This window comes from Anguilla anguilla, chromosome 4 (genome assembly GCF_013347855.1).
Source record: "Anguilla anguilla isolate fAngAng1 chromosome 4, fAngAng1.pri, whole genome shotgun sequence".
NCBI classification, from domain to species: domain Eukaryota; kingdom Metazoa; phylum Chordata; class Actinopteri; order Anguilliformes; family Anguillidae; genus Anguilla; species Anguilla anguilla.
Window position 1 is genome coordinate 5,151,797 of NC_049204.1, and position 27,835 is coordinate 5,179,631.

Genomic DNA, 27,835 nt, shown 5'->3' on the forward strand with positions numbered 1-27,835 from the left:
GAAGAATTTTCTGTGTGAGTACTTTTGGACTTCCAGCCAGATGCTCACTTTGCATTATACACAATATTTCACATATTTTGTTAAAGCCTTTATTTAAAAAAACTATTTTTCATATACATTCTCTACTGGATATATACTGCTCCTCTCACAGTATTCCCCATTCAGTTCAGTTGTTAACCCTTGGAAGAGTATGTTTTTGGGAATGCTTTTCAAAAAAAATTCTCAGTCTGTCTTCTAGAACTCTGTTGCTTTCAGTCACCAACAATGTGACTGTTACACCAGCTTTAGAATGTTTAGTTCTGAACATTCTAATCGCACATTTGAGATCTCACTGCTTAATGCAGGTTATAAAAGCAGTTTTTTTCATCTTGTGCTTTCTAGCCTACACGACAGCAAGCAACCGGCTGCCCATGGGGGGACTGGCAAAAATGAAGATCACTATTGTGAACCAAAACGAGCCCAACCCCGATTACTTTTATCCGGTTGCAACCACCTGCAATTACCACCTATTCCTTCCAAATTACAGCAGCATTGATATTCTGAGAAAGAAGTTTGTCCATGCAATCTCTATTCACAAGGGATTTGGAACAGATTGAAGCGTCACATGAAGATAAAGACAGTAATCCTTCAACTGCTGAGGTTTCACACAGTGGCCACTAGAGTGGCAACATTCTCGTCACTTTTGAACAGTCTTCATCTGTGTCTGTCATCTCTGATCTAATTTTCAGGTCAGACCAAGCTAGAACAGCTCTGGGTTTTTTTTTTGACTTTAGAATTACTCCTTTACCATGCAATTATACCATGTTTAAACAAAACAAAATTGAATAATCTTCAGTAGAGCGTTAATTCAATGATTTATTATGAACTATTTTGAATGATTTCATTATTCGTCTTTCTTTATTAATGATTTATATTTTCAGTTTATTCCATTGGTTCATTTTGAATATAGGGCATGAATCGAGCTGTGTTAACAATGCAGCCAAGCGTGGTATATAAGTGCAATGGCACACAACAGCCACAAGAGGGTGCACCAAGCCTGTTCCCCAAACAATAGATTCCAGAATTTTATATGATAGCCCGTGCAAGTTGAACTAACAGGCCTGTAATTTTCTGTATTAGTGCAGTTCTTTCCTGGATCAATTCGGTCTCAAATATGTAATTATATATTTTTTTGCTGCTGTATAATATCAGTTTCTCCAATGTCTGTAGGAGCACTTGAATTTGAGTTAATAAAATGGTGGTCTAGCAAACGCCATGAAAAGAAGATGCAAGTTGATGAGCTGGTTACATAGGTCCAGTGTAATGTATGCTTTTGTGTGTTACAAAATATACATTTCAACACATGTTCCAGCCTTGGACACGACTGGGAACATCATTGCAACATTTCAGTTATTAACCCATCTGAGCTGTGCATGACTGTCTTGGTCTGTGCAACACACACCCACATACCCTCACACACACACTCACACTCACACGCACACACGCACACACACTCACACACACACACACACACGCATGCACACACACACAGACACACACTCATTCACTCACACACACACACACACACACACACAATTACATAATCCTTCACTTTCACATCTATATTTGGGTTATGAAATATGTGTGAGTGTGTGTGTGTGTGTGTGAGAGAGAGTGTGTGTGTCTGACCTGGTGGAGGGACGTGAACTGTTTCTGAACTCTCACAATTTCTCAGAGAGAGAGAGAGAGAGAGAGAGAGAGAGAGAGATAATAAAAAAAACGTGGTGTACAGTGTCGATGTGTGGAACAACTTGCCAGGTCATGTAGTGGAAGTGGAAACCCCTGTGGAGCTGAAATCCAGACCTGATACAGCGCTGGATACCATGCAGCTAAATGACTGGCCAAGAAATACTGAAAAGAGTGCAGTCATTATTATTTATTATGCTCTTATTCTTACGAAAGCCCAAGGACAACATTCAGACAAGCTGGTTTTAATAATTACAGCAAGGAAATACATAGAGTCATGATTTTAAAAATAGATGTCAATAGTGGACGAGTATAGAGCAAACGTCTCGGCAGTAAATCAACTCAAAACACTCAAAAGGAGTCACACATGGCGCAGATGCGCGCTGTTAGAGTTATAGGGGCCCTTATCAGAGTTGATTTTGCGCGGAACGCTTCGCCTCGTGGGCGTGACTTTAATTTTCCCACCGCCGTCTCGCTCTCGTTCGGTGGGAAACTTCCCAGAGAGCTTGAACTGCTGTCGGTTTTTTTTTTTTTTTTTTTGTGGGTCTGTGATGAGTCGCGCGCGGGTCGCGTCCTAACGACAGGGCGCTCTATCTGAGCCGCGCGTAACACCCGGGGTCCGCGTGCAGGAAGGCCATCTGCCGGTTCCGACAAGCACGGAATACAAAAAACAAAAACGGAAACAGCTGAGCTAAAGCAGTTTTTTTTTGAGAGAGCGTCGGGCTATTTCTCCGCACAAGCGCATGAATCACCGTCGAATTGTGGTACCAGCCGCATACCTTCTCTATGATGTGTAGACGGGGGGAAGGGGGGGAGGTACCATGCGCGCGCTGGCCCTGCTCGCTCGCACTTAGCTGACCGCTGAAGTGAGACGTACGGAATCTGCGCTCACTGAAAGCACGGGCTGTACGCAACAAGCTACACACTGAGCTCTCCAAAGAATGCTAATGATGATGATGACGATCACAGGAAATCTGGAGTCTGGGATTTGGAAAAAAACGGAAAAAACATCCTCTCAAATTAAAGCTGATAGTCTGCATTATAACATCATTTGTTTAATTTCACATTCAAAACAACCTAAACTGTTTCACCGTCCAAATACTTATGGGTTGCTCCGTATACATGGCTTTTTGGAACCCATGTTCTGAATAAAAACATCTGGCCTTACAGCCTAAATTGCTGTTTAAGGTTTGCAGTCTTTGTGCCATTAAACTGAGCCATTTATGCACTATGGGCTCATTCATTGGTTCTGAGTACGTGCCTTACCAAAAAGCCACTAATTTAGTTCATTTTACTGCATCGTGGCGGGTCGCACTTGCACAATCTCACAGTGTGTTTAATGTCAGCTAATTTTACCATCATCCTTCGGGCCAAAGTTTCTCTCAGTTGCATTTTAATTACAATTCTGAACTCACAATTACAATCCATTGTAGGAACCGGGCATTCCATTGTAAGTTTTTGGAGGTTCCGTTACATTACATTACATTACAGGCATTTAGCAGACGCTCTTATCCAGAGCGACTTACACAACTTTTTTACATAGCATTTTACATTGTATCCATTTATACAGCTGGATATATACTGAAGCAATTTCGGTTAAGTACCTAGCTCAAGGGTACAACGGCAGTGTCCTTACCCGGGAATCGAACCTGCAACCTTTCGGTTACAAGCCCAGTTCCTTACCCACTGTGCTACTCTCCGTCCTCCATTCCTTTTTAAAAATAAATTGATTGGTAGAATGACAGGTGAAGCGCGCACAGTGAGGACCTGTGTTCTGGGGCCTCATTTATAGAATGGACCTACGATCAATTTTGATCTTAAGTATGACTTACGCAGAAAACCACGTATAAGTAGTTATTTATAAAACCTTACTTTGACGTGGAAATGATCTTATCTCTGCGCAAAGTCTAGACTTGACGTAAGTGATTTCCTGCTGGTTATGTAGGGGTATTGTCTGGGACGCATATGCGTCCAAGCCTGTGGTGAACTTTGCATTAGCTTTATGAACAATTTGAAAGGAATTATCAATTAAAGGTGTGAGGAATTAATTGCCAGACGCAATGTGTTTTGAATTAAAAACAGGATGTGATGCTCTATAAATAGTGTGTCAAATTAGAAAAAAGTAACCATGGCTGTTCTCGCGTTATTGGAAGACATTGAAAAACATGTTTTTAGAAGGGAGAGAGTTTTCAGAGACCGGAATGACTTTTTTGCGCATGATGATCTTCCAAAAGTTTGCTTTTCTCTTTTGGTCCATGGTTATTCCTGACTAAACCCTCATTTGTGCTAGCATTATATAAGGGGAAATCACTGATTGTAAGGCACGTTCAGGTGCCGTCAATTTTAAGTTAATTTGAGATTTATAGATCACAAGTGCGTAAGTTACAAATGGGCTTCTTAGAACCTGCGTAAGCAAGGTTTTTTATGCTCAGTATCTTTTATGAATTGAACGTAAGCACACCGTCGGAAATTATCTTAAGACTAAGTTCAAGTATAAATCTAAGAACATTTTCATAAATGAGGCCCCTGGTTACTAGAAACTAAATGCTTGTTGAAAATGAAAATGGTCACAATGAAAGCAAATCAAAGTGAGCCATTGCCTATATTCTGTTAAGATCAATAGAATGGAATCGCTCTGTTTAAATGAGGAGTTTAATGAGCAAAAGGACATCAGCTGTCCTTTTTACGGAAATATTACGGCATTTCAAAGGGAGCTGATCAAAATGACCCCTAAACCGTTCCAATTTGAATACTCACCAAAGCTTTTTTGATGTGCAAAAGCATTACACTACACAGTCAGCCTTTAAAAGGGGCGACATAGCTCAGGAGGTAAGACCGATTGTCTGGCAGTCGGAGGGTTGCCGGTTCAAACCCCGCCCTGGGCATGTCGAAGTGTCCTTGAGCAAGACACCTAACCCCTAACTGCTCTGGCGAATGAGAGGCATCAATTGTAAAGCGCTTTGGATAAAAGCGCTATATAAATGCAGTCCATTTACCATTTACCATAAAAATGTGCGTTCCCTCATTGCAGGGTTCTGCTGTGGCATACTGTAGAGGCATTGCACAGTAAAATTGTACAGTAGCAGGAGTGTGACTTCCTGCGGCAGGGCTTATCTGTACGCGTATATATATGAAAGCTGGACGGACATGGGCTCCCTGCATGGACAGCCTGATAAACTGGGGGGAAGCGGAAATGCTAAACATCCTTTTATAAAGGGAGGAATACCCTTATTATAAAAGGCAGACTTTCCCTTCCATTGCACAGAAAGTAGTTTTGCTCCCAATTCAAAGGTAGGTAGACATTTTTTCATGAATGTAGTTTACTGATAAAAAAAAAGATATTTTAATTATATTCTGATAGAAATGTGAAATTACCAGGATCTCAGTAACCCATATTTTATTCATATTTGATTTTACTTTATAGTGGCTATTTAAGCAGGAATCATTATGATGACAACATCAAAAACTATTGACTGTTTCTTTTGCCATTGTTTGGTTTCTGTTTGATTGCAGGCAATATGAGCTATGAAATATAAATGTAAATTTGATGTCAAAATATCAAAACCAATTTAAAAAATTTGATGTTTTGATGAAAAATGTAGATTTAAAATATGATTTTTTCAATAACCCATCCAACCCCGCTGTACAGTTCACAATTTAGCCATTTGGCGGCTGATTTTAGCCAAAACAACTTGTAAAAAAAATAAATAAAAAAACATTTACATGGTAAGCGAACACCACGAGATCTAGAGTTGGGCGAAGCTGAAAGCAAATAAACACCACCATCTGAATGTATGGCGGCTGAAGACCTGCAAAATAATAGAGAGAGAAGAGTGACTGCTCTTTTAATCTACTGTTTTAAGATCGAACGTGTGAGCTCATTAGGTACCATAGATGTGGAACGGATTTTACGCAGTCGCCGCAACTTTTGTAAAATTTGCCTCTTGTGCCCCCTGCAGGAGCCATGCGGTTTTTCGTCCTGGTCCTTTTTCTCGGCGAGCTGCTCAGCAGCGCCACCTGCTGTCCCGCCGGCTGCGACTGCGGCAACGAGGAAGTGGTCGAGTGCGGAGCGGACGTCACGGATGTGCCCTCTCCGGTGTCCCCCAGGACGATCCTGCTGCGGTTGGCCGGCACTCGGATAGCCGAACTGGGCGAGGGAAGCTTCCGCGACATGCCCGCCCTGCTCGGGATCGACCTCAGTCACAGTCGGGTGAGAACCGTCCACCCGGCGGCGTTCGGACCGGTGCCCCGGCTCCGCTCCCTGAAGCTGTCGTCCAACAGGCTGTCGCGCCTTCCCGCGCGGGCGTTCGCAAACCTGACCGGTCTCCGCCAGCTGTTTCTCAGTGGCAACGAGCTGGAGGCGATCCCGCCGGGCCTGTTCGACGCGCTCGCGGCACTGACCGTGCTGGACCTCAGCAGCAACCGCCTGGCTCACCTCGACGAAAACGTCTTCCGGAACCTCGGAAACCTCATCCAGCTGGACCTGGGGAGGAACTCTCTGAGACAACTCCCCGCGTCTGTGTTCAGCCGCTTGGCTAAATTGACTCACCTCAGGCTCTACTACAACCAGCTGGAGTCTGTCCGTCCTGGAACCTTCGACAACATCAAAGACATTCTTGAACTGGACCTCTTCAACAACCAAATCAGTCGACTCTCTCCTCGCCTGTTCTGGAACATGCCCAACCTAGTGAAGCTTACTCTGTCCCGGAACAGACTCCAGACTATCCCAGCCCAGAGTTTTTACTACCTTCCAAATATAACCTTCCTCAGCTTCTACAAAAACCCTCTCACCTTCCTACCCGACCAGCTCATTGGACACATGCCAAGCCTCAAGAAGTTTTACCTGTATGAAACGGAGTTAGACACCCTTCCAGAAAATCTGTTTTGTAACATGACAACACTGGAAATGCTCTCGGTCACCTTTAACAGCAGGCTGAGGCATCTTCCAAAAGACATCTTCTCTTGTCTCTCCGGCCTCTACAGGCTCAAACTGGAAGCCAACAGCCTAGAATTTCTCCATAGGGACCTGTTCTCCGCCCTGATCAACCTAGAAACCCTGATTCTCAACTCCAACCAGCTTCGCTCCCTCCCTCCCGATGTCTTTCGCAATGTCCCGAAACTCGCCAACCTAAGTCTGGAGCACAACCGTTTGGAAACCCTTCCCGGAGGGGTTCTATCAACGGCGGTCGGGTTGAGAATGGTCACTCTCAGAGACAACCCCTGGCAGTGCACCTGCGATATCCTGGACTTTGCCCAGTGGGTCGGCCGGATGCGAACCGTGGTTGAAGATTACGAGCGTGTGGCGTGCCACGCGCCGCCTCGTCTACGGAACACCTCCCTGGGCTCGTTGTCCGCCGAGTCGGTTCGTTGTTGGGTTACCCCTACAGCTGACTTTACCAGTAATGTTAGCCATACTACCATCACTCTCAAGGCATTCACCACCGAAGGTGACCCGGTTGCCAAAATTGGGCCGATTAACTATAGTGCTGTCACTCACAAGGCATCCCCCACAGAGGGTAACCCGATTGCCGAAAGCGGGCCCTCGGAGGACTCTTCAGGCCCGCCTTCTTGGTACGACCTCACGAAAGGGGCCGCGAGCGCGGCTCGACCGACGGCTCAAACTGCCGCTCGCCAGACTCGATCTTCGTCCGGCACCGCTGCCTTGCCGCGCACCTCCACCGAAGATCGCCCCCTAGAGGACGGCCTCGGTAAAGGGTCGCAGGCTTTTTACGAAGTCGTCGTCCTGCAGCCGGAGTACAGCATTGTGCACAACAATCGATTAAACGGCTGGGTCTACCTGTGGACGCTGCCCCCTAGTGGCCCGTACATCACGTTCCTGGTGGTGTTCCACGTCCTTCTGGTGGCCACGTGCGTGGCACTGATCGCCGGAAGTCTCTGGGTGCTTTACAGGCTGAACCAAGCCATGGAGCGAGTCGCTGAAGGGACCGTACGCGAGAAGAAGAACAGGAGCGCATCCGGAAGAAAGTGAAGATTCTCAGACTAAAAGTTAAAAATTGTAGCACATGCCGCAAAGAATCATTTTCTCGCATTAACGGGAATTGGTGTTTCTTAAAACCATGGGTCAGGGGCCCAGATTGGGTCGTGGGAGTGTGTGGGGTGGACCTTGGAATGAGTGGGTGGTCCATTAGGCTGTGCTAGTATGTGTATTTGACGTGTCAACGAAAGGTACTACATTTCTAAATTTGGGTACTGTTTTTAAAAAAGGATTTCTAATTTAGCGATATTTAAAATTGGTTGAAGAACTGGTGACATGGACCATACCATTTGTCTTGCACAACAAATTTTGTTTGTATTTGTAATTCACTTTTGCTTTTCTTGCTGTTCTGGCTTTGCTCATAAATTTCCATTTGCCATTTACCATTTACCACATATTTGCTTGCGCATATTTCAACATGTTAACAGTTTAAACAGGGGTTTTTTAAAAATATATTTCATTCTTTGTCGTGAGCCAAAATGGCCATTGTCAATTGCAATATTGGTATCTTTCATTGAAGCTCTGGACTCATTTCATTTTGTTTGTGGATTTGTGTGTATGTGTGGCCATTATGCTGAAGCCACTACATTAAATGAAGGCAAAAAAAACAAGGAATAATATGTAAATATGTAACCCTGGAGCGATGGTTTAAGAAACGTGCGATGACATGAGCTGTATTTACCGTATGAAAGAATGCTGGGGTGCTTGTTTATGTTTTCATCTTTTAAAAATATTTTTTTTTAAAGGAGAGCAGGCAATCTACCCTACTTATATATTTATTTACTTTAATCTGAAGACTTTGTGGTACTGTTTTATGCTTCCGTTTTCAGCAAAAATTGATGTTTCAGATATAATACGTTAATGCACTTTTTGTTGTTTGTCTATTTTTCTGCTACCGTGTTTTGGCAACACCTCCCATTAATACACTATTGGAGGAAATTAAAGATCTGCTGCAGTAAAGCTACGTTTCATGACATATGACTGGACGGACAACCAAGGCGGGGGCCACTTCCATTTCAGTTCGGTCAGTTCAGCAAATGAACTGGCTGAACTGAAATGGAACTGCACACACGAAAAAAAAAAACATTTGGATAAAAAGAGAAACGGACTAAAAATAGGAAACAAACGGCTGAGATAGCGGCATTATCTCTGAGCCAGGCTGCGTCCTTGAGGTTGTGGCAATATTGGCGTTTAAAAAAAAAAAATGGCCAAGTTTTTTCCCCCAATCTGAATCAACACGATGGCCTGCCAAAGTAGGTCCATCAAAAATGAAGGAAGAAAAGGCTTGTTTTTTCCCCCTGTTTGATGAGAAGAAGGAAGCACAGCAATATGTTTTTTTGGAAGCGGTAATTATAATTTGTCACGCAGAGACAAAGGTCTGGTCGTCGAGCTTGGACTTAAACCACGGTCTTTATGCTAAAATAACCGAAGAAATAACCTCCTGCTAATCGAGCTGATGCCTGTTCCTTGCCGTTTTTAGTGCTGACGTTCGCAGCTAATTGGAAAAAGCGGTGCGGTGCTGATCGTAAAGCGCAAGGTGCTCATAAAGCCCGTTAGCTGGGCTCATTACGTATATGGAACAAACAAGAAATAAACACGCTATTTACATCAAACATTCAAGATGCTGGGGGGGTGGGGGTGGGTGAGGGCTACAAGTCAAAGTGGTTTACGTCACTAAAACTGAAAGAGCAGGGATGTTGTTTGTGTATGTGTGTGTGTCAGAGAGTGTGTGCGTGTGTGTGTGTGTATGTGTGTGTGTGTGTGTGAGTGTGTGTCAGAGAGTGTGTGTGCATGTGTGTGTGTGCGTGTGTGTGCGTGTGTGTGTGTCTGTGTGCGTGTGAGTGTGTGTCAGAGAGTGTGTGCGTGTGTGTGCGTGTGTGTGTGCGTGCGTGTGAGTGTGTGTCAGAGAGTGTGTGCGTGTGTGTGCGTGTGTGTGTGTGTGTGTGTGAGTGTGTGTCAGAGAGTGTGTGCGTGTGTGTGCGTGTGTGTGTGTGTGTGTGTGTGTGTGAATATGTGTGTGAGTGTGTGTGCATGTGTGCATGTGTTTCACACTCTACTCCTCCAATCAACAAGATGTTAGTACAGCTGTCAGAGGGTCATAACATTGCTCAACAGACCCAAGTTTCTATCAATGGGGGGTGGGGGGAAGAGGGGGGGGGGGGGGGGAGGCGGCAGTGGAGGGGTTCGGGATGCAGGATTACACACAAAAAAACCGAAGTAATACTGGAGTTAAACCAGGATAGAGACGAAGAAATAAGAAGAAATAAAAGTGAAAAAAATGTGTGATGTGATGTGGGAGACCTACCCGAGCTATAAGATTTCACTCAGCTATCCTCTTGTGTTCTCTTACATAGGCTCTGGATTTAAGTAACCAAAAACATGCCTGTGCACTATAAACGAACAGATGTGCTCTGAGGCTTTGAGAGAGAGATAGAGCGAGACAAAGAGGCAGAGAGACAGAGGGAGAGGGAGAGGGAGAGGGAGAGAGGGAGCATTTGAAGAGGAAGAGAATGGTGGAAAGAAACATTCTGTTTTTTTCCCCTCAGCCTTCTGACCCTCTGTTCTTTTCATCAGACCATTAAATAAAATTTATTATCATTTTTATTATAAATGTGGTAAAAACAGAAAAAAAGCCTCAATCTCTCACCGAGCATCATCTTTCGAAAACATCTCAAAACCTCCCATAATGAGGGAACGGATGTGGGGGGGGGGGGGGGGGGTGGTTAGGGTTAGGGGGGTGTGGAATATCCATATCTGTTGCTGGAGATAATAAGTTTCTGACAAAACAGCATGTAACTTACAGGACAATAGCTGGCTTCAGTCTCACTTAACCAAACAAAAAATATATTTAAAAGAAGATGACAAACACTGGCTGATTAATGTGTAATTTCCTGAAATTCGGCATAGACGCAGCTTAAGCAGGACTAAATGCAGGCCTGAGTGTAGAGGATTCCGGCTTACTCCTGCTTCAGTCATTATGACTTGTTATGGAAAGCCCAGCAAGGTACCTAATCCTAACCCTAACACTCTGTCTGCACACACACACACGCAATCACGCACACACACACACACACTCACCGACGCACACCACACACACCATACACACACACCACATATACTCATTCACACACTAACACACACACACGCACACACACACACTAACACACACGCACACACACACGCACACACGCACACACACACTAACACACACGCACACACACACGCACACACGCACACACACACACACACACACACGCACACACGCACACTCACATACACACACACACACACTCACACACACACACGAACACACACAGACACACACACACTCACACTAAAACACATACACACACACACGCACACTAACACACATGCACACACACACACACAAACACACACACGCACACACACACACACACACAGTAGCAGAATAGGTGGGGCTCTGCCGGCACACTACTTCCCAAAAATGTTTGCGAGAGAGAGAGAGAGAGAGAGAGAGGGGTGGGAGAGAAAGACAGAAAAAGGAGGGAGAGGGAGAGGGTGGGAGAGAGAGAGAGAGAGACCGAGAAAAAGGACAGAGTGTGTTTGAACAAAGCAGACTGCTCATGTGTCACAGGAGGAAATGATGATGATGGTGATGGTGATGGTGATGGTGATGATGATGATGATGGTGGTGATGCCCATGAAGAGGTAATATCGCCTTGTGTGACGGACGGTGTGGAAAGCACCGGAAGCCGGACCGTGTCCTCTCCGAGGCGTTGGAACGGAAAGGGGAGGGGGGGGGGTGGAGTGGAGGGGGGTGTCTTTACCGTAAGCCAGGAGAGGTTGCGAGGAGAAGCCGGGGAGCCGTACGGAGCTGAGGTCTCGTTTCCACGCCGACACCGGCCCAAACAGCGCGGTAAGTGTCGCCGTGAGTCGCCGTGGCTGCGCGTCTCCAGCGTTCGTCCCTGAGCCCTTTCAGAGAGCACAACAGGAAAGCGGTCGTTTGTGTTGGAGCAATTACGCTCATTTTGTCATTAGCAAACTTCAAAACAACGTAGCGTTTAAGGGTTTAATTATTTGCCGTGCGGTCTGCTTTCTGGAGTTCACAGAACATGCCCTCAGGGACTGGTGAGTCTGTGTGTGTGTATGTGTGTGTGTTTTCGTGTGTATGTGTGTGTGTGTGTGTGTGTGTATAAACATAAGAGAGTATGCTGATATTACTCCGCGATTCAGTGAAACATTGTCTTTAATAGTAGCTTTTGAGCTTTTTTAAAATTTGTGAATAAAACTAAATGTTTGAGGGGTTACAAAACTCACTTTCTCGCTTTCACAGCTTCTTCAATAGCGGGGGTTTTAAGGCTCAGCTACATCAAATGAGATATTGTATTTACTTTTAGTGATACTCCAAGAACGGCTACTTTTATAAACAGTATGACACCGAAATGTTCTCCGATTCACTTCAAAATGCTGATTCTACAATACTGGGGGGGAGGAAAAAAAATATTTTCCCTGGAACTGATGTTCAGCTGGAAAAAAAAAATCCAATTGCGACTTAGTCCAGACTGCGGTTTCGGAAAGGCTGGGAATCATTACATCAGTGGGGAACACAGTCGTTTTTTCCCCTTCATTAAATTTATCAAAGGCACAATTCAGCAGGAAAGGACGGTCAGAAGCTTCATCCCCGTGAACACAGAAAGGTACTGATCGAGCAAGTTTATTGTTTCAACTGGTTTACACTGGAGCGGTGTGAACTACTTTACAACAGGGAGGACATGTTTCATTTTGTGATGCAAAACAGCGTAAGTGTTCAAAACACCGAGACGAATGTTTCCTACGCATGGCCATAAGCCCTAAAATATGTTATCATTAACTATATCTAAATCAAATTTAAAAGCAACATTTTCACTGTAAAAAAAAACGACTCAAATTCTTAGTCCAAACTCCTAATTCCATTCCTAATTGAGGAATGCCTAACTCACTAAAACCTTTGACGTAGACAGTTAATTCAAGGTTTCAAAGTCAGATTTGCTTGTAGACAGTAGCAAGCAGAGGTGAAATGCGAATGTGAATTTTTTCTAAAGGGACTTCATGGCAGTTTTTACCTTTTGAATATACACTCACCGGCCACTTCATTAGGTGACAGGAGTGGCACCCGGTGTGGTCTTCTGCTGCTGTAGCCCATCTGCTTCAAGGTTCGACGTGTTGTGCGTTCAGGGATGCTCTTCTGCATACCTCGGTTGTAACGAGTGGTTATTTGAGTTACTGGTGCCTTTCTATCAGCTCGAACCAGTCTGGCCATTCTCCTCTGAACTCTGCCATCAACAAGGCAATTTTCGCCCAGGTGGCCTGGTTCTGTATCTGTTCATTGTGATACGTTGTGGGCTGAAGTTATGTGACACATCACAAATAAGAAAGTCAAAATGATCCTAATAGTTATTATTATTAAGTTCCACTTTATTGTTTTCTTGAAAGAAAACAAGCAGCAAAAAACCACCCCCCAAAAAACAGCTTGATTTGCCATTTGTTTTTAATGAGGAGATGGGAGGAGCAAAACCGGCTCGTTATTTCGGCAAGGTCTCCCTTTAAGAGTCCCTTCTGTGCCATTACAAACAGGCAAACATTCGGGGCGTGCACCTCTGTGACCCCCCTCCTCCCTCCCCCCCCCCCAAGCCCTGCATTCCTGCCTGCTGTGGGACAGGGGGGGTCGAGAGCCGGCTCACCGTGCAGCTGTAAAGACGTGTCCCGCTGCAAACCCAAAAGCTCCCTCTGTTCCTCTTAGAGGAACGCCTCCACCCCACCCCCATCCGTCCCCCCGTCCCCCCCCCCCCCCCCCGTAACACCCGTGTAACATCCGAGAGTTCTGCCAGGTCACCTAAACCTGACTGCGGCTCCCAAACTCTGTCCCGGATGGGGAGATCTCATCTCAACCTCAGATTCTGGCAAGGTCGTAATCGTCTGCTGGTTTATGGTGGGTCCCCTGTCCTTAATTTAAGCCCCTGAATGCCTAAAGACTCTCAGCACACTTTTTTCCCCCCCCAAGGACCGAGCAGCCTGCCAATTGAAAAGAGAGCACAAACAAATCCATAAATGCTGTGGCCCCCCCCATAACTAGAGCTTGACCCCCCAGCCTTTAGATGTTAGTGCCCAAACTTGGCCCTGCATACACAGGGTGTGCTTGTTATAAGTGCGACGTCATTGAATTCTAGCAAGCTGTTGCTCTTAATTAGCACTCTTCAATGATTATTGAAGGATGGATTTACCCTCAGAAGGGAACACATCCGAAACAGCTTTGCAAGTGACGATAAATAAAGGCCCTACATTCACATCCCAGTACATTTTAATCAGGCAAACTCATAATGCTCAATCTGTAATGTGTGCAAATGATTCCAACAAGAACATGCACCTTGTGTAAACCAACCAGTTTGATATGTAGACGTAGGACAAGTAAAATATGAAGAAAGGAGAAGGTCAAGAAAAAAGGAGTGCCTCACTGAACTTTTCACTTCTCTGTTCTATTTTTAGAGCTCCATGGATCTGGGAGTGTGCGCAGTCTTCTTGCTCCTCAGCGCTTTGGCTGCGGACTCCGTTTCTGGAGGCTGCCCAGACGGATGCAAGTGCAGAGAGAGCAAAGTCCTGTGCCAGAACATCTCGGAGTTTCCCAGCTCTATATCCTCGACTACCTCCACCCTTTACATCGCCAACGCCAGCATCTCCTCTCTGAGGCCCGCCGACGTCGAGGGCTTCGCCGCGGCCCTCTCGATGTTCGTGGTCAAGGATTCCGCGATGGCGGAGGTGCTCGCCGGCACGTTCGACAAAACGCGAAACCTGGTGGCCCTGGGCTTGTCGGGAACCCGGCTGCAAAGTCTCCCGGACGAGCTCTTTCGGAATCTGGGAAAGGTCAAATCCCTCACTTTGAGCAAAAACAAAATACTTGTCCTCGCCCCTGACCTACTTTCGCCTCTTGGGGACTTGCAGAATCTGGACCTGAGCGGGAACCTCCTCACCCACGTCCCGGGGGAGGCATTCCGCCGACTCGGGCAGTTGCAGATCGTCAACCTGGCCCAGAACAACATCGCCAACCTTTCCCGGGAGACCTTCCGAGGACTCGGCGAGCTGAGGTTCCTGAGACTCAACAGGAACGCCGTCGGAGAGATCCCGCCCGGCTGCTTCGACGACCTGGTGAACCTGGAGGAGCTCTCCTTGCAGGACAACCGGATCGAGAGTCTCCCCGGCCGCCTGTTTTCCTCGCAGCGGAAACTGAAGAAGCTGTACCTCTCCAACAACCGCTTGTCCCTGCTCCCGCGGGGCATCTTCCTCGACCTCCCCGACCTCGTCCAGATATCCCTCTTCGAGAACCGGCTGAGCGGCGTCCCCGCGGGCGTCTTCGGCCCCATGGCCCTCCGGGAGCTCTGGCTGTACGACAATCGGCTGACGCGCCTGGAGGACGGCGCGTTCAGCAACCTGACGCGCCTGCGGCTCCTGGTTCTGAGCCGTAACCGGATCGGCTCTGTCCCCGCCGGGGCCTTCGGCGGCCTGGCCGAGCTGGGAGAGGTGTCCCTGCACACCAACCTGCTCTCGGGCCTGGAGGAGGGGACCTTCAGCGGGCTGCCCAAGCTGGAGAACATCTCCCTGGAGCACAATCTCATCCAGTCCCTCCCTGGGAAGCTCTTCCACGGCTTGCCGCCCCTCTGGGAAGTGGACCTCCACAACAACTCCCTGCGGAGCCTGTCGCAGGAGGTGCTGGACTCCCTGGACGCGGTGAAGGAGGTGAAGCTCGCCCAGAACCCCTGGAGGTGCGACCGGGACATCCTGCCCCTGCGAGACTGGGTGAGGAGGCACCCCTCCAAAGTGCAGAATGCCAGCCTGCTGACGTGCCTCTCTCCCGATTCACTGGCCCACGCCAAAATTACCGACCTGACCAACGAGGAAGCAGAAGCCTGGAGGCCGTCCACCTCGACCGCCACCACTCCCTCAGGCGACTTGGCCACACCCACGGAGATGCGAAGGAGGCCTCACACCCCGCCCCCCAAAAAGAGCACCCCTGCTGCCCCTGCCGCCACCACTCCTCCCGTGCGGGACGACAGTAACCATGGCGACGGGGAGGGCCTTTCCCGGGACGCTAAAATCATCATCATCACCTTGGTCTGCATCGCCATCATCGCCACCGTCATCATCTGCTGGATTTGCTACAGGAGGAAGAAGCGGGCCAGCCGCACCTTGTACCACCAGGCCAGAAAGAACACCGTCATTTAGGGGTGGGGTGGGGTGGGGGGGGGTATCTTTTCTATAGGCCGCCCCTCATGGGGCCCCTATTTCAGGCCACCTTGGAACACTCTGAGAGCTGGACACGGGAGTGCACCACGGAACCGTTTTGGAACCATTCAGCTTTCCAGGAAGCGGCCGTCCGCTAAGCTTCGGCGTTCCGGTCACAAAATCGGTCTGTTTATTCACGCGAGCGCGCTGCAAACTTGCGGTGGTCTGAGAACGTAATGCTCCACTGCACTGGAATGTCACGAACATCGCATTTTCCCATGTTGCCGTTTTGCTCGCTTGAAGTTGAATGGGATGCTTGCTAACCTTGTGCACATTTTGTAGTCTTACTTGGATCTGAGCTTCGCATGAAAATGGAACCTTCTTAGCACTGTAAACAGCAGATAAGGCAGGAAACCAGAAACCCCTCTATCTCAGTGAGCCTATGATACTTTTCATTTTTTCCCCTGATGTCTGAATTCCATTGCTTTTTATATTTAAATAGCCTGACATTGATACCAGTGCAATATAACATGCTGCATCATTATTGACAGACATTATTATAGAAGAAAGGCTAAAATTTCAGTATTACCCTTTAATGATTTCTGAAGTAATGCAACATTCTTTTTTAATGCCCAAATTGATTATGAATCACAAATAACAACAATCTGTAACAATCTGAATTGTAAATAATTAAATTGTTTATTTTCAGGAATATGGGTTATATAATGACTTACTCAAACAAAATGTCAATAAACTTCATTGAACAAGAATCCGTCTCATCTGAATGAAGCAATATTTCTTGTAAATCTTCCAGATTCTAAAGCTAAATGTATAAGTCACATTTGTCCGAACGTGAGTAAAAATCAGTGCGTTTTAAGTGTGCGCAGCACTCTTGCAAAGATGATTTATTTTCCATAAAATTGTGTGCCGTGGAATCAGATTCCTTCTTCACTATAAGTGCATTGAGGACATAATTCTTGGTACGCGCGTGAAGGAGTTCCAGTGCTTAGAATGACTGAAACTAAAGGTTCTACGTTTCACGTGGGCAGAGAACCCTTCGGTAAGTAGAGATGTGCACCTAATGTTTATTTCTGGTTCTTAGAACAGGCACGTGGGGGGATTGCGGGAGACCAAATATTTGACCTTGGCTCTCTACAGAACATCTCAATTTACTTTCTGCATTTCCCGCTTGGCTTTTTACACACACAGCGCTGTAAATTTCTGCTCTGGTATGTGGGTGGAAGCTCGTATCTCTCCAGCATGCGGTGGATACCGTGTGTCATTGACTGCATGTCTTCATGATAGCAAAGCTCTCCTCCTTCTGGACGGTTACCATAATTTTTATGTTCTTTTTTAACGAGTGCAGCGGGTAGAGAGGCAAACAGCTCACTGCTGCCCTCTTCTGGATGAGAAGTGAAAATGTCATGAAGGATCTGGACAGAAGGCCTGCATTTGAATCCTGGCCTGAAAGCCTCACCTCGGACTCAGTTGATTCAAACCAAGCCTGTTTGGCGGACAAGTCACCCAGCAGCCCAACATATGCACATTCAACATTTTATTTATTTATTATTGCACACAAATATAAATTCATGCTTAGTTCAACCATACAGTGTGATTAATAGAAAATGTACAGGAGAGGTTAAAAAACCTGAGTGGGCTTATTCAAGGACCTGCTTTATCAGGGCCGGCCCTAGGATTTTGGTGGCCCTAAACAATTATGTGAGATGCATTCAAGGGGGAGGGGGGGGGGGTGCTGTAGGATTCTGTCGAGGATTCTGTAGGATTCTATTGTGTGGCCCCCCTAGCGGTTGTGGCCCTAAACAACCTGTTTAGAGTTTACCTGTTCTCCCCGTGTCTGTGTGGGTCTCCTTTGGGTACTCCGGTTTCCTCCCACAGTCCAAAGACATGCAGGTAGGCTGATTGGAGACTCTAAATTGCCCATAGGTATGAGTGTGTGAGTGAATGGTCTGTGTGCCCTGTGATAGATTGGCGGCCTGTCCAGGGTGGCTTCCTGCCTCTCGCCCAATGCATGCTGGGATAGGCTCCAGCACCCCCCGTGACCCTGCCCAGGATAAGTGGGTATAGATAATGGATGGATGGATGTAATAATAATAATAATAATAGATATGTATAATAACAGATATGTTATTATACATATCTATTATTATTATTATTATTACATCCATCCATCCATTATTACATCCATCCATCCATTATCCATCCACCATTTTGTGTCAACATTTTTTTTGTTTCATTCCATCTTCTTACAAACACCTGTGGGTTATTTGTATGATGCACGTATTGTACGTTAGCTGAAGTCAAGCTCACTCTTCAGTACTGAATTCCCCCCCACTGGCCCCTCCCACCCTCATGTTATCAGTATTTGCAGGGTGACCCTTGGGAACGCCCAATCAGACGTTTCATTACATTACATTACATTACATTATAGGCATTTAGCTGACGCTCTTATCCAGAGCGACTTACAACAGTGTAAGAAAGCGATAAGAAAGGCGTTCTTCGACTGCTTCTTTGCAAGGCAAAATTGAAAGTAGATGTGTTGCTGTGAAAGTGGGTTAGTCTTTTGTGTTTCATTCTTTGAATTATTAAAGGATTGAAAATGCATTATGATGCTAAAGCAATTTATATTTCTGAACTGCTAATTTCACTGTGTTACTGACAAGGGACTACATTACTGTCTGCATCAGAGGGTCTTCTGTATTAGCAATACTACTACTACTACTACTGCTACTACTACTGCTGCTGCTACTACTACTACTGCTACTACTACTGCTGCTGCTGCTACTACTACTACTACTACTACTACTACTACTGCTGCTACTACTACTACTACTACTACTACCAGTGCTACTACTACTACTACTACTACCACTACTACTACTGCTACTACTACTACTACTACTGCTGCTACTACTACTACTACTACTACTGCTACTACTACTGCTGCTGCTGCTACTACTACTACTACTACTGCTGCTGCTGCTACTACTACTACTACTGCTACCACTACTACTACTGCTACTAATACTATTACTACTACTACTACTACAACTACTGCTACTACTACTACTACTAATACTACTACTAATAATAACAATAATAATAATGATAATAATAATTTATAAAGCACTGTAATAAAGAAAAATAAGAACAAAGGGAAGATGTATAATGAGACTTAATATATTACACATATAAATTAAATACTATTAATTAAAATACTATCTTGCAGCAGTACAGTATTTGATTTTAATACAAAGCAATAGAAAATACAGGAGATCATGTACAGTTAAAAGTAGAAATATGTTTTTAAAAATCTATGTTGAGCGCAGGTGCAGCATACATTTTAAATAAGTATTTATAAAATAGCTCTGAGACCCCTATACATATAATGAAAAGAGCCAGGACTGTCGTGTCCTCAGACTTTTGGTCACAACTGTATATGCAGACAGCAGTGGATTCATGTCCTTTTGCAAGACCTGTGTGTGTGTGTGCGCGCGCGTGTGTTTTATTGCTTTACATTTTATGTTTTTGGTGTTAACAAATAAAGGTTATCTTGAAAATGTAAAATTGTCTCATAGAAATGTACTATAATACTCTCAGATCTTAATGGGAGAAAAAATGCATGCATTGCCTGATGTAGAAATTACACATGATTTACTGTGTGTTGCGTGATGTTAAGTTATTTTGAAGCTCTTACAGCCTAAAAGTTTACCAAAAGAAATGTGTGGTCAAGGCACCACGCTGTGAATCCGGACTGTGGCTGGGAGCCTCATAGGGCAATGCGCAGTTTAGTAATATAGTGTTGCGCAGGGTTTTCAGCTTGATTCGTGTTAGGGGTCCGCGTTCCAAGTATCTAGCGACCTCTGCTGGTCGATAAGACGCCACACTTGAAGTTCTTCCTCTGACTCCGCACGAATATGAGAACTTGGCTGCCGTCTGCAAAGTGAAAAAAAGCGGACTATCTATTAACGGCACGCTTTTTTCGGAGGAGAACCGCGGTTTATCTACTCTCTCCAGAATCAACAGAGGGGTTTACACGTGAATGCAGCAGCACTTGCGAACTAATTTGGCATTTCAAATTAGGGTGGGATTTAGACATGGTCAGCCACACATTGGAGCCCAAATTTAAAAAGAAAAAATGTATGTCTTTTTAAATACTGTATTTTATAAACTGTATTTTAAATGCATGCATGTCGTAACTGAACATTGTTTTTCTTTTCTCCAGTAAAGAATAATTAAACATGCATCTTATAAACTGCGTCTTTCTGCTGCACCTGATGCTCGGGAGTGTGACGGGAGAGTGTGACGAGTCGCCCGACTGCAAGGGTCTCTACGATAGAAGCATCACCGAAATCCCCGCCACCAAAAAAGCTGGCATCACCCGGGTTTATTTCGTGGGCAGCCAGATTTCCACCATCCCCGACCGAGCCTTCATCAACAGTCCGCAGCTGGAGATTCTGGACTTCCTCGGCATGCCCATCGTGTCCATCGAAACGCACGCCTTCGAAGGTTTGGGCAGGTTGAGGTTGATCGAAATTTCCGTTACGAATCTGACGTCGTTGCCCCTGGGCGTGTTTCAGAACCTGCCGAGCCTCAAGCAGCTTATTCTCAAAATCAACAAAATCCAGAAGCTTGAGAAGGGACTGTTTGATGGCCTGATGCTGAAAGAGCTCCATCTTCACATGAATGAAATCGCCTCGATCGACGAGGGAATTTTCGATCAGCTTGAAAACCTCACATTCCTCCACCTGGCTAGGAATAAAATCTCCTCCGTCTCCACGGCACTGTTCGCAAAACTCAGTAAATTGCAGAAGCTCAGACTCTACGAGAATGGCATCAGTGCCATTCCTCCTGGGATCTTCGATGATCTACCGGATCTGAAAGAAATCGCCTTACAGGGCAACAAGATAACAGAGATACCACCGCATTTATTTTCAAAAAATACCAATTTGGAAACATTATCTTTAGAGAATAATCTTTTGTCTGAATTGCCTTCTGAAATTTTTGTGGGACTTCCTAACATAAGATTTTTGACCCTTCAGCAGAATCAAATAGCCAGCCTGCCTCCCATGCTCTTTGGCGAAATGCATAGACTGTCTCAACTGGATCTCAATGGGAACAATCTCACTGTCCTTCCTGCAGGAGTATTCAGTCCCTTAAAAAAACTCAGCAAGCTTGACTTATCGCAAAACAAGTTTACCTCTTTGTCCGAGGAGTATTTTGAAGGCCTTGTGAGACTTGCAGACTTGAATCTAGAGAAAAATATGATTGAGTCATTAAAACCGAAAAGCTTTGAACAGATGACAGAGCTGCGTACCCTCCAGCTGGCACATAACAAACTGAGAACTCTTCCTGAAGGGATATTTGACTCTTTACCAAAACTTAGCAGGGTACATCTGAACAACAACCCCTGGCACTGTGACTGCAGGCTGATATCGTTCTTTAACTGGATGAAAGCGAACACAAAAAAGATCAAGTCCTCCCCGCCAGAGACTTGTGAATCTCCTGAAAGTTTGAAAGGACAAGAAGTCATGTCTCTCACAGAAGATCAGCTGATATGCCCAACCACTCCTGCAATTGCCACTACTGTGCCTCTCACCACAACAACCAGCACTACTGTTGCCATGACAACAGAATTACCCACAACAAACGTCCACATGACCACACCACCCCCCAAGCAACAACCGCCTTGCCCACCACCACTACTCCGTCAACCCAGACACCTACCACCATAATAATAACAACAGAGCCCACAACTGCACCAACCACTACGTTGACAACCACAGTAGCTATGACAACTGCTCCCACCACTATGTTCACAACAACAGTGCCAACCACTGTAGCTATGACAATTGCACCCACAACCATGCTGACAACCACAATGCCAACCACAGTAGCTATGACAACTGCGCCCACCACAATGCTGATAACCACATTAGCTATCGGCTGACGCGCCTGGAGGACGGCGCGTTCAGCAACCTGACGCGCCTGCGGCTCCTGGTTCTGAGCCGTAACCGGATCGGCTCGGTCCCCGCCGGGGCCTTCGGCGGCCTGGCCGAGCTGGGAGAGGTGTCCCTGCACACCAACCTGCTCTCGGGCCTGGAGGAGGGACCTTCAGCGGGCTGCCCAAGCTGGAGAACATCTCCCTGGAGCACAATCTCATCCAGTCCCTCCCTGGGAAGCTCTTCCACGGCTTGCCTCCCCTCTGGGAAGTGGACCTCCACAACAACTCCCTGCGGAGCCTGTCGCGGGAGGTGCTGGACTCCCTGGACGCGGTGAAGGAGGTGAAGCTCGCCCAGAACCCCTGGAGGTGCGACCGGGACATCGTGCCCCTGCAAGACTGGGTGCGGAGGCGCCCCTCCTAAATGCAGAATGCCAGCCTGCTGACGTGCCTCTCTCCCCATTCACTGGCTCACGCCAAAATTACTGACCTGACCAACGAGGAAGCAGAAGCCTGGGCGCCGTCCACCTCGACCGCCACCACTCCCTCAGGCGACTTGGCCACACCCACGGAGACGCGAAGGAGGCCTCACACCCCGCCCCCCAAGAAGAGCACCCCTGCTGCCCCTGCCGCCACCACTCCTCCCGTGCGGGACGACAGTAACCATGGCGACGGGGAGGGCCTTTCCCGGGACGCTAAAATCATCATCATCACCTTGGTCTGCGTCGCCATCATCGCCACCGTCATCATCTGCTGGATTTGCTACAGGAGGAAGAAGCGGGCCAGCCGCACCTTGTACCACCAGGCCAGAAAGAACACCGTCATTTAGGGGTGGGGTGGGGTGGAGGGGGGGTCTTTTCTATAGGCCGCCCCTCATGGGGCCCCTATTTCAGGCCACCTTGGAACACTCTGAGAGCTGGACACGGGAGTGCACCACGGAACCGTTTCGGAACCATTCAGCTTTCCAGGAAGCGGCCGTCCGCTAAGGTTTGGCGTTCCGGTCACAAAATCCGTTCATTCGTTCGGTCTGTTTATTCACGCGAGCGCGCTGCGAACTTGCGGTGGTCTGAGAACGTAATGCTCCACTGCACTGGAATGTCACAAACTGGAATGTAATTTTCCCTGTCGCCCTTTTGCTCGCTTGAAGTTGAATGGGATGCTTGCTAACCTTGTGCACATTTTGTAGGCTTGGATCTGAGCTTCGCATGAAAATGGAACCTTCTTAGCACTGTAAACAGCAGATAAGGCAGGAAACCAGAAACCCCTCTATCTCAGTGAGCCTGTGATACTTTTCATTTTTTTCCCTAATGTCTGAATTCCATTGCTTTTTATATTTAAATAGCCTGACATTGATACCAATACAATATAACATGCTGCATCATTATTGACAGACATTATTATAGAAGAAAGCCTAAAATTTCAGTATTACCCTTTAATGATTTCTGAAGTAATGCAACATTTTTTTTAAATGCCCGAATAGATCATGAATCACAAATAACAACAATCTGTAACAATCTGAATTGTAAATAATTAAATTGTTTATTTTCTGGAATATGGGTTATATAATGACTTACTCAAACAAAATGTCAATAAACTTCATTGAACAAGAATCTGTCTCGTCTGAATGAAGCAATATTTCTTGTAAATCTTCCACATTCTAAAGCCAAATGTATAAGTCACATTTGTCCGAACGTGAGTAAAAATCTGTGCGTTTTAAGTGTGCGCAGCACTCTTGCAAAAATGATTTATTTTCCATAAAATCGTGTGCCGTGGAATCAGATTCCTTCTGCACTATAAGTGCCCTGAGGACATAATTCTTGGTACGCGCGTGAAGGAGTTCCAGTGCTTAGAATGACTGAAACTAAAGGTTCTACGTTTCACGTGGGCAGGGAACCCTTCGGTAAGCAGAGATGTGCACGTCCTTTGTGTCCTAATGTTTATTTCTGGTTCTTAGAACAGGCACGTGGGGGGATTGCGGGAGACCAAGTATTTGACCTTGGCTCTCTACAGAACATCTCAATTTACTTTCTGCATTTCCCGCTTGGCTTTTTACACACACAGCGCTGTACATTTCTGTTCTGGTATGTGGGTGGAAGCTCGTATCTCTCCAGCATGCGGTGGATACCGTGTGTCATTGACTGCATGTCTTCATGATAGCAAAGCTTTCCTCCTTCTGGACGGTTTCCTTAATTTTTATGTTCTTTTTTAACGAGTGCAGCGGGTAGAGAGGCAAACAGCTCACTGCTGCCCTCTTCTGGATGAGAAGTGAAAATGTCATGAAGGATCTGGACAGAAGGCCTGCATTTGAATCCTGGCCTGAAAGGCTCACCTCAGACTCAGTTCATTCAAACCAAGTCTGTTTGGCGGACAAGTCACCCAGCAGCCCAACATATGCACATTCAACATTTTATTCATTTATTTATTTATTTATTTGCACACAAATATAAATTCATGCTTAGTGATTAATAGAAAATGTACAGGAGAGGTTAAAAAACCTGAGCGGGCTTATTCGAGGACCTGCTTTATAGAGAACATCATTCGATTCAATAATTGAAACTAAATGAGTAATAATTAAAACAAATTGAAAATGTTTTTTTTATTTTATTGTAATAATAATAATAATAATAATAATAGGGTGTCACGGTGCTGCAGTGGGTAGCATTTTTGCCTCACCGCAAGAGGTTCCTGAGTTCAAATCTGGCCTGGGTCTTTCTGTGTGGAGTTTATCTGTTCTCCCCGTGTCCATGTGGGTCACCTTTGGGTACTCCGGTTTCCTCCCACAGTCCAAAGACATGCAGGTAGGCCGATTGGAGACTCATAGGTATGAGGGGCGACGTAGCTCAGGACATAAGAACGGTTGTCTGGCAGTCGGAGGGTTGCCGGTTCGATCCCCGCCCTGGGCGTGTCGAAGTGTCCCTGAGCAAGACACCTAACCCCTAACTGCTCTGGTGAGTGAGAGGCATCAATTGTAAAGCGCTTTGGATAAAAGCGCTATATAAATGCAGTCCATTTACCATTTACCATGAGTGTCTGAGCGAATGGTGAGTGAATGGTGTATGTGCCCTGTGATAGATTGGCGGCCTGTCCAGGGTGTCTTCCTGCCTCTCGCCCAATGCATGCTGGGATAGGCTCCAGCACCCCCTGCGACCCTGCCCAGAATAAGTGAGTATAGATAATGGATGGATGGATGTAATAATAATAATAATAATAGATATGTATAATAACAGATATGTTATTATACATATTTATTATTATTATTATTATTATTATTATTATTACATCCATCCATCCATTATTACATCCATTATTACATCCACCCATCCATTATCCATCCACCATTTTGTGTCAAAATTTTTTTTTGTTTCATTCCATTTTCTTAAAAACACCTGTGGGTTATTTTTATGATGCACGTATTGTACGTTAGCTGAAGTCAAGCTCACTCTTCAGTACTGAATTCCCCCCCACTGGCCCCTCCCACCCTCATGTTATCAGTATTTTCAGGGTGACCCTTGGGAACGCCCAATCAGACGTTTCATAAAGCGATAAGAAAGACGTTCTTCGACTGCTTCTTTGCAAGGCAAAATTGAAAGTAGATGTGTTGCTGTGAAAGTGGGTAAGTCTTCTGTGTTTCATTCTTTGAATTATTAAAGGATTGAAAGTGCATTATGATGCTACAGCAGTTTATTTTCTTAACTGCTAATTTCACTGTGTTACTGACAAGGGACTACAGTACTGTCTGCATCAGAGGGTCTTCTGTATTAGCAATACTACTACTACTACTACTGCTACTAATACTGCTACTACTACTACTACTACTGCTACCACTACTACTACTGCTACTAATACTACTATTACTACTACTACTACTACAACTACTGCTACTACTACTACTACTACTAATACTAATACTACTACTAATAATAACAATAATAATAATAATAATGATAATAATAATTTATAAAGCACTGTAATAAAGAAAAATAAGAACAAAGGGAAGATGTATAATGAGACTTAATATATTACACATATAAATTAAACACTATTAATTAAAATACTATCTTCCAGCAGTACAGTATTTGATTTTAATACAACACAATAGAAAATACAGGAGATCATGTACAGTTAAAAGTAGAAATATGTTTTTAAAAATCTATGATGAGCGCAGGTGCAGCACACATTTTAAATAAGTATTTAAAAAATAGCTCTGAGACCCCTATACATATAATGAAAAGAGCCAGGACTCTGTCGTGTCCTCAGACTTTTGGTCACAACTGTATATGCAGACAGCAGTGGATTCATGCATTTGCAAGACCTGTGTGTGTGTGTGTGTGTGTGTGTGCGCGCGTGTGTTTTATTGCTTTACATTTTATGTTTTCAGTGTTAACAAATAAAGACTATCTTGCAAATGTAAAATTATCTTATAGAAATGTACTATAATACTCTCAGATTTTAATGGGAGATAAAATGCATGCATAGCCTGATGTAGAAATTACACATGATTTACTGTGTGTTGCGTGATGTTAAGTTATTTTGAAGCTCTTACAGCCTAAAAGTTTACCAAAAAGAAATGTGTGGTCAAGGCAGCACGCTGTGAATCTGGACTGTGGCTGGTAGCCTCATAGGGCAGTGCGCAGTTGGCAACATTGTATTGCGCAGGGTTTTCGAAGGTTCATTTGGGTTAGGGGTCCGCGTTCCAAGTATCTAGCGACCTCTGCTGGTCGATCAGGCGCGCTGCATGTTAAAGCCGCACATTGAAGTTCTTCCTCTGACTCAGCATGAATATGAGAACTTGGCTGCCGTCTGCAGAGTGAAAAAAAGCGGACTATCTATTAACAGCACGCTTTTTTCGGAGGAGAACGCGGTTTGTCTACTCTCTCCAGAATCAACGGAGGGATTTACACGTGAATGCAGCAGCACTTGCGAACTAATTTGGCATTTCAAATTAGGGAGGGATTTAGACATGGTCAGCCACACATTGGAGTCCAAATTTAAAAACAAAAATAATTATCTTTTTAAATACAGTATTTTATAAACTGTATTTTAAATACAGTGTGAATTACAGCGTGTTGAAATGCATGTCGTAACTGAATATTGTTTTTCTTTTCTCCAGTGAAGGATAATTAAACATGCATCTTATAAACTGCGTCTGTCTGCTGCACCTGATGCTCGTGTCAGGGGTGGGTGCGGGAATGGACCCAAACGCAGAGTAAAAACAGAAGTCCAAAAATGGGAAAACAAAAACTTTAATAAAAACACGGAACAGAGGGACCCGCAAGGCAAAACTCACAAACACGAAAATCTTCAAAATTTCACAAGGAAAAAAAAAACAAAAATACAAAAACCCAAAAACGAAGAAAAACAGGGCAGGCAGGCAAACAACAGGTAAACTGGAAAAACGGGCAGAAACAGGAACAAAACAAGCAGGTAGCAAACCAGGTTACAAACCAAAGCAAAGCAAAGCAAAAGATTCCAGCGCCTGAGTCGGGGAGAGGGAGACTTAGCACACACAGACAGGCAGACAGGCGGGCAAACACGTTGGCCGATGGGCTGACGGCCTGGGGGGCAGACAAACAGGCCAACAAACTGGCTGACACACATACGGGTAGACTAACAGACAAACAGGCGGGCAGACAATTAGACAGGGGGGCCGGGGAACACACGGACACACGGTTGGGAGGACAAACACCAAAGGGAGAATGGACACCAGGGGGAGCGACGAGACCGGGGGAGGGACGACCACTGGGGGGAGCGACGAGACCGGGGGAGGGACGACCACTGGGGGGAGCGACGAGACCGGGGGAGGGACGACCACCGGGGGGAGCGACGAGACCGGGGGAGGGACGACCACCGGGGGGAGCGACGAGACCGGGGGAGGGACGACCACCGGGGGGAGCGACGACACCGGGGGAGGGGCGACCACC

General features: G+C 45.6%; 4 protein-coding genes, 1 long non-coding RNA gene and 1 pseudogene across 5 annotated transcripts in view; all 6 read left to right on the forward strand.

Annotated features, from left to right (window-relative positions):
- LOC118224704 (probable E3 ubiquitin-protein ligase HERC4) overlaps window positions 1–1,280 on the forward strand; it is a 6,811-nt gene extending 5,531 nt beyond the window's left edge. Inside the window, exons 16-17 of the mRNA XM_035412334.1 lie at window positions 1–14; window positions 382–1,280. The exon at window positions 1–14 is cut by the window's left edge and continues 86 nt beyond it. Of these exons, the coding sequence (XP_035268225.1) occupies window positions 1–14; window positions 382–596 (229 nt within the window). The 3' untranslated portion in view covers window positions 597–1,280. The remainder of the gene's footprint in view (window positions 15–381) is intronic.
- Window positions 1,281–4,941: 3,661 nt separating this feature from the next.
- Window positions 4,942–8,680, forward strand: LOC118224874 (leucine-rich repeat-containing protein 15). The gene is made up of 2 exons (XM_035412691.1): window positions 4,942–5,016; window positions 5,685–8,680. Exon 2 carries the CDS (start codon window positions 5,690–5,692, stop codon window positions 7,712–7,714), a length of 2,025 nt encoding a protein of 674 aa, XP_035268582.1. The 5' UTR covers window positions 4,942–5,016; window positions 5,685–5,689; the 3' UTR covers window positions 7,715–8,680.
- Window positions 8,681–11,325: 2,645 nt separating this feature from the next.
- LOC118225603 (leucine-rich repeat-containing protein 15-like) lies at window positions 11,326–16,725 on the forward strand. The gene is made up of 2 exons (XM_035414217.1): window positions 11,326–11,618; window positions 14,225–16,725. The coding sequence occupies exon 2, from the start codon at window positions 14,231–14,233 to the stop codon at window positions 15,953–15,955; it is 1,725 nt and encodes a 574-aa protein (XP_035270108.1). The 5' UTR covers window positions 11,326–11,618; window positions 14,225–14,230; the 3' UTR covers window positions 15,956–16,725.
- Window positions 16,726–18,450: 1,725 nt separating this feature from the next.
- Window positions 18,451–23,524, forward strand: LOC118225604 (carboxypeptidase N subunit 2-like). The gene is made up of 2 exons (XM_035414218.1): window positions 18,451–18,527; window positions 20,199–23,524. The coding sequence occupies exon 2, from the start codon at window positions 20,215–20,217 to the stop codon at window positions 21,706–21,708; it is 1,494 nt and encodes a 497-aa protein (XP_035270109.1). The 5' UTR covers window positions 18,451–18,527; window positions 20,199–20,214; the 3' UTR covers window positions 21,709–23,524.
- LOC118225186 lies at window positions 21,710–23,524 on the forward strand (annotated as a pseudogene).
- A 1,895-nt stretch (window positions 23,525–25,419) lies between these two features.
- Window positions 25,420–27,292, forward strand: LOC118225606. The gene is made up of 2 exons (XR_004764850.1): window positions 25,420–25,527; window positions 27,025–27,292. It is a non-coding gene; the product is annotated as an uncharacterized LOC118225606 (long non-coding RNA).
- Window positions 27,293–27,835: the final 543 nt, after the last annotated feature.

What these genes read in the sequence shown, in the direction of transcription:
- LOC118224874 (XM_035412691.1), top strand. Translation starts at nt 5,690, where the DNA reads ATGCGGTTTTTCGTCCTGGTCCTTTTTCTCGGCGAGCTGCTCAGCAGC.
- LOC118225603 (XM_035414217.1), top strand. Translation starts at nt 14,231, where the DNA reads ATGGATCTGGGAGTGTGCGCAGTCTTCTTGCTCCTCAGCGCTTTGGCT.
- LOC118225604 (XM_035414218.1), top strand. Translation starts at nt 20,215, where the DNA reads ATGCATCTTATAAACTGCGTCTTTCTGCTGCACCTGATGCTCGGGAGT.